Here is a 6,000-nt window from a genome sequence, read left to right as displayed (position 1 = left end):
CCTGTCTTTGTGGGAATGGGGGAAGGCAAACAGCCTCACTGTCTCGTGGACCACGGCATCTTCTTCTCTCTCGATTGGCCGAGGGAAGTAAATGGCGATGCTCAGCCGCTCACCAAGGCGGAGGATGAGGAGCTTCTTCGCGAACCGCGGAAAGGTCTGGTTGACCATCGCCATCAGTCTTCGCAAGGGATCGGACTGAGAATCGAAGACGCATTTCCAGTGTAGAAAATGTAGGTCCAGCCGAAAGGCTCGCAGGTCCTCGGGCGAGAGAATGTTGGACTGGAGGAGCCCGTTCTTGAAATGGGACGGGTATTTGGGAGAAGGAGGCAGTTCCGACAGTATCCACGCCTGCTCATCGACAGTCAGTTGAGACGCATCGAAATACGCCCAAAACTCTTCAAAGGGGACGTTGTTTCTGCGGCACCAGCTCAACGTCAACTTGGCCAGTTCGAAATCCGAAAATGGGGTCGGGTTGCTGAGGACAAATTCCACCATGTCTCGATCCGTGATGCCCATAGTCTGGACATCATGCCCTAGTGTGTGTTGTTCTGCAGGATTGAGAGGTGTGGCTGCTTTCTTCACTACACTGCAATGTTGCTGCGCTGCGTCATGGAGGACATCGAGGACGAAGGGGTTTGCATTGGGTGCCACGTCAGGAGGGTCGAGTAACTTTTCAGGTATTTTGATGCGGTTGCCGTCCACACACTGTGAGAATAGTCGATTGAGCTCCTGGCACTGGCTGCAGCGAGGCCCCAGAGCACGCGCCCAGCCAAGATATACCTTCTTGACGCGTCCCAGTGACATGTTGTTGTAGCCGGCAAAGTATGCGATCAGATCATCTGCTGTGATGGGGGAGAATCTAATTGCTTCCCTCGCTCCTGGATACTCGGCTGGCTCGGAGATAGCCTGGGGAATGAGTTCAGAGTCCCAGCATACAAAGACTGTCTTGCGTTAGCAAAAAGCCACCCTTGCCGGGAGTAACCCACATGTATCGCCATCCAAGTCACCGCCGGACATGAGGTCAGCAGCCGGTCGCTTTCCATCCGTGGAGAAAACCACGCAGTCTGTGAGATGGCTGAGTTCTGGTCGATTGACAGCCTTGAGCTTGCGGAGGTCTCCAGGATGCAGGCAAGGATTCCTCGAAACAAGTACCTCAACCCCAGTCATGGTGACAGGAGTTCCAAACTCCTCCAGTGTCACACGCAGGAAACATTCGCCTGGTTTGAGCAAGCCATAAGGATCACAGACTCCGAACAATAGTCGAGACCGGGGTATCAGGATCCGCGTCTTCTGTTCTTCGTGTTTATTGAGCATCTTGCCGTATTCTTGAGTAACTGTTTTTCGCACAGTTCGTTGGACCTCCTCCATGCCTTCGACCAGGAGTTTCTCAGCCTCGGCGGTCACTCCCAGAGAGCTCAACAGACGAAAGGCACAGGTTGGGTCTGTCCGCGACTGGTCGAGGAACTCGAAATAATCTCTCTGTTTCTTGGTGAAGACATCTGTGTCGATGCCAAGGGCATTGAGCAAGAGCACGATTTCGTCATTTAGATATCCGTATGTGTAGGGCTGTAAGCGTTACTGTTGGGATCTTGGGGATCTAGTCGGGTTTGTACCTTTGAGAATGCCACGACAGCGAAGCTCATGTCATCTGTTCCACTGAACTTTTTCATTGACTTCCGCAACTTGAGCCAGAGGCCCTTTTCCATCCGAGGCTCTATGCATACCACTCCTTTATAGCCCTGGTATCGAATCTGGAGGACAGAAGGATAGTATCTTTGGCCACGAAATATGATGGGCTTCTTGCTCGCCATCAAATGGACAAAGTCTTTGGAAGCGAGGCCGCATCCATCCGTGAAGATGAATCCATTTCTCTCAATGTCTTCAATGGCTCGACATCTGGAGTTGGGAACATCTTGTACAACGTCAGCAGTCGAGAACAAGAGGCCAATTCGTTTTGCCTTTTTGGCAACTGTTTTGATCTTGCTGAAATCCCCCAGAGCTTCGACCTTCTTGCTTACTTCCTTCTTTGAGCCTGCCAGGAGGTAGCAGGACCGGGATTTCAGTTGGCTGTTACTGTGCCCGTAGAATGAGTACTGCACACCATTAATCACAACACCAGATGTGAGAAATCGACAAATGTAGTCCACGGCTTGTGAGTGATCTTTTGGTAAAGATTCATCTCGACTGTCGTACACTGGTCGAAAGTCCGAGACGCTGACCTGCACAAGGTCCTCCAGGCGGTGTTCTCGAGTGGCTCGGTTCAGAGTTAAGGGGACCCAATCCAGGTAGATGCCCTGCAGTGAAGATGAACAGGAGAGTTGGATCGATTTGATGCGTCCGGCCTGACGGCATCTTTCTGGTTCTGGTAAGCTGGGGATGTTGTATCGCCACTCTGAGTCTGAAATGGCAATGCCGTCTTGTAACGTGTACTTTGCGCTTTTCATGACGAAAATGAAGGATGCACACACATCTTTCAGGACGAAGAGGCAATGTCAGAGAGCTGAGGTAGACGACAAGCAGGCTGACACGTGACGGTATGCAGCCACCCAGCTGCCTGATGGTTGCATATGCGCTTGCAGGGGGCTTGATGGCCAGCTCATGCAAACCCCTCCCAGGCTTGGGTCGTGAGGCCGACTCGTATTCTCTCTGATTACAGCTGATCTTCCTCTAAAACCACTGGCCCTCGATGGAGGACATGCCTTCGATATACATCATTGGGGCTCAGTGCACTGGCAAGACCACTTTGGTTGAGGCGGTCTCCCGACATATACGAAGAGAACGATCCCACCTTTCCTTTACCATCATCAAGGAGCTTGCCCGGGGCGTCTTGGTGACAGCAGATGTGAACAGAGACGACATTCGAGCCGGGACAGAGAAAGCGATGAACTTCCAGCGACTTGTGCTCAAGACGCAACTTGACGAAGAGCAAAAGCTCCAGAACCGCGGCTTCATCATCTCGGATCGATCTGGCATCGACCCAATCGCTTATGCGAACCTGTACGGTCCACCGCAGGCCACAACGGAAATGCTTGGGTCGTCTTCTTGGGCAGCGTTGAGAAAGAGAATGTGTCAAAGCATCGTCATACTGAGCGAACCAGTTCTGCCCTGGCTGTTTGACGATGGCGTGAGGTTGATGCCTGAAGATATAAGCGAGTGGTTTGCGCTGCACAATGCCTTCATCAGTCTGCTACAGCAGAGCGAGATCAAGTTCGAGTCGTTGCCGGCGACATGCAATGTGATTGAAAAGAGAGTAGCCTTTGTGCTTGAAGCCTGGGAGACTCGGGCGAAGCAGGCCGCCAGTGTGACGGCCTCAGCCCAGGAAACACGGGACCTGTCATCGGCGGCGGCGACGACTTCGCAACTATAAGGTGTTGTTGGTTATCAGAGGATATTAGAGGTAATTTAACAATGTCAAGGAGCACTTTTCGGAAACTAGCGACGTGTAAATAAAGTGCGTTGACTAAGAAGAGGAAAGTACAAAAGTTAGCCAGTAGCCGCTCCCAGCAGCTCCCTTCTATAGCCTGGATGTTCCTGATCATTCCTACAGCCACTACGCTCCGCCTCAATTCCTCGCACTCAATGTCCTGCAGACGTAGCACAGACCCAACCAGAGGGCGACGTCTTGACCGTCGAGGTGATTCTGCACTGGCGTTAGCTAAAGACTCGGACCAAGAAAAGTGCACGACACATACGTTGCCCATATTGTCGAGGTGGTCCAGACTGTCTGATATGTACGAGTGGTACGAGTGCGCGTAGGCGTAGGTGCTGTGACCGTGGTTGTCGTCTTTGCCTTTCCAGAGTATGCCGTTACGGGCGGAGGCGTGCTGGTACGCTGAGTTAGTACTGGTCCTAACCTTGCACTCGCTGCTGGACTTACACTGTGGTTGTTGTCGTTGCATTTTCCGTGTCGATTTCAGTGCTGGTCGGGGCTGTCACTGTGGTGTATGAAGAAACAGCATCCGCAGTATCGACAATGGTTGTGGTGCATTGATCTAGGCAGCGGTCAGTGGAATTGTTACCGTCCAACGATTTTCATCTATAAATACCAGGGCCAGTATCGACGGGTGCGTCATCTCTTCGTTCAATGGCTCGTTTATGCCCGTCCCTGCTGTGTCTCCCAAACTGACGCATTCGTGGAAGAATGGTGATCGATTCGTTGGCGGCAGCAAGTGTAGCTTTTGTGGGCCGAATGGTACATGTGGGATCCTTCGCCGGCGGCTGTGTTCTGCACGACGTGGTGACAGTCGTTGTGGAGACTGTCTTGGAAAACACCCTGCTGGTGCGTGTCCTGGTTATGGTCGACGTGGAATATACCGTTACTTGGGCAGGAGTGGTGGTTATAGTTCTCGTTATGGTCGTGGTAGGTACTGTAACGGTGGATGGGGATGCAGTAGTCGAAAAGACATTAGTTATCGTTGTTGTGATAGTGGTGGAGGGGGTAGATGTGACGGTGAATGTGGCAGTTGGAGTAGAGGTCACGACCACCGGTGGTGCCGCAATGATGGAAAACGATCTCATCCACGCGAATGTCAGTCCTTCGATGACGATTGTCCAGTCTCCAGAGAACATGTTGTTCTTCGTCACTTCGTTACCGGTGACGTTGCTTGGTACTGTCAGCGACCAGACTCGTTCGTGGAGACGATCAACTACCATGTGGACACCATATCTTCGCCATCTGGCTGAACGGCAATGTCGGAGCAAAAATACTCATCGCTGTTCGGGTCCACCAGAATTGGCGTGACAGCATCTTGAACGTCGCTTGGCTGGCAGCCTTGTCATTTGTCAGAATCATAGCTGTCTCTTTAACGGTATGTCCTCTTCTCACCAAAGAATTCCGTTCCGAACGAGAAATAGGCGGTAGAAGTCGTGTTGATGCAGTAAGGTCCTCCAAGGTTGACAAAATCATACCCATATGACAGGCAGTCAGCAGCAGATTTACCTGCCAAAGCCAAAAAGACGGAGACGAGGCACGATGCGAAGTGCATATTGACGACAGAAAACACAGACACAAAGAATGACAGTATTCCTGTGAAGGAACAGTACCAGGCCTATATGAGCACATGGAGCAGCTATCTCGGGCTCATTTCTGGTGGTGGAGATCAAGGATCAGACCCCTTTGCAGATGAACATTGGGGACTGAGACACAATGTCTTCCGCTCCCTTGGAAATGTAAACCTGGGGAACCCTGTATCCTTGAAATCTGGCATTGGCGAGAATCAGGCTTTGGCGAGAATCAGGCTGAGACATCGACAACCAGCCACATCAAAGACGAGGATTAGGGCTCGAAGCCAGAAAGGGATGGAATGGATCGCTGAACGCTCTTATTTCAGGAAGCTCGGCTTCGTTCATCATGAGACTGTCTCGGGGTTTGGCGGTGCTGAGGTCGCCGGACAACACGGACAGCGTCCTGGCTGCCATTTTTGAGGCAGTGGAAGGCATACGGACCTCTGGTTCTGCTATGCTTCGCCAAACCGCTTCGTGTAACCCAAGGCACCAACAAGGCTTCCAATAAAAGAATTGTGCATTGCTCTCGCTAAGAGAGATCCACGCAATGTCTGGGCGGGCCTCAATCGGGACCGAGACGGATGTTGGATAGATTCAATTACGGCGATGCAAGGAGCATCAGACAATTGTAATTGCGGTTCAATATCAAAGGGGACCAGATGAAGCGAGGGGGAAACACGACAATAGACATTGTCGCTGAAAAGGGGGGAAACGCGTGATTGGTCCACGAGGTGAGCTAGTCCGCTTCCGGAAAGAGGAACAACTATGCTCCAACTTCGGCTGCTTCCAGGCCTCCAACCATCAGCTTTTGTTTACCGTCTTTGCCATCTTCAGCATTTCAATGCGGCCTGTTACACTGCTGGCGTAATTCACTCAAGAAATTCCTCATGGGCAGATTGAAAACAATGGCCGCAGCTCGTATACCGCGGAGATTAGATCCCAAGAACTGTCTCGGTTCTATTCTTGCCATCGACGACCTGTGTCTGTCCGCATCGG

General features: G+C 51.8%; 1 protein-coding gene across 1 annotated transcript; it reads left to right on the top strand.

The window, feature by feature from the left end:
- Positions 1-2,686: 2,686 nt before the first annotated feature.
- On the top strand, positions 2,687-3,367 carry PV07_10352 (uncharacterized protein; the record flags this gene model as incomplete). Its single annotated transcript, XM_016397673.1, has 1 exon — positions 2,687-3,367. One exon carries the CDS (start codon positions 2,687-2,689, stop codon positions 3,365-3,367), a length of 681 nt encoding a protein of 226 aa, XP_016244864.1.
- Between the last annotated feature and the right edge of the window lie 2,633 nt (positions 3,368-6,000).

The sequence above is a fragment of the Cladophialophora immunda genome, assembly GCF_000835495.1.
Source record: "Cladophialophora immunda strain CBS 83496 unplaced genomic scaffold supercont1.6, whole genome shotgun sequence".
NCBI lineage: Eukaryota > Fungi > Ascomycota > Eurotiomycetes > Chaetothyriales > Herpotrichiellaceae > Cladophialophora > Cladophialophora immunda.
The sequence above is the reverse complement of the archived record's forward strand: the minus strand, read 5'-3'. Positions and strand labels throughout refer to the sequence as shown.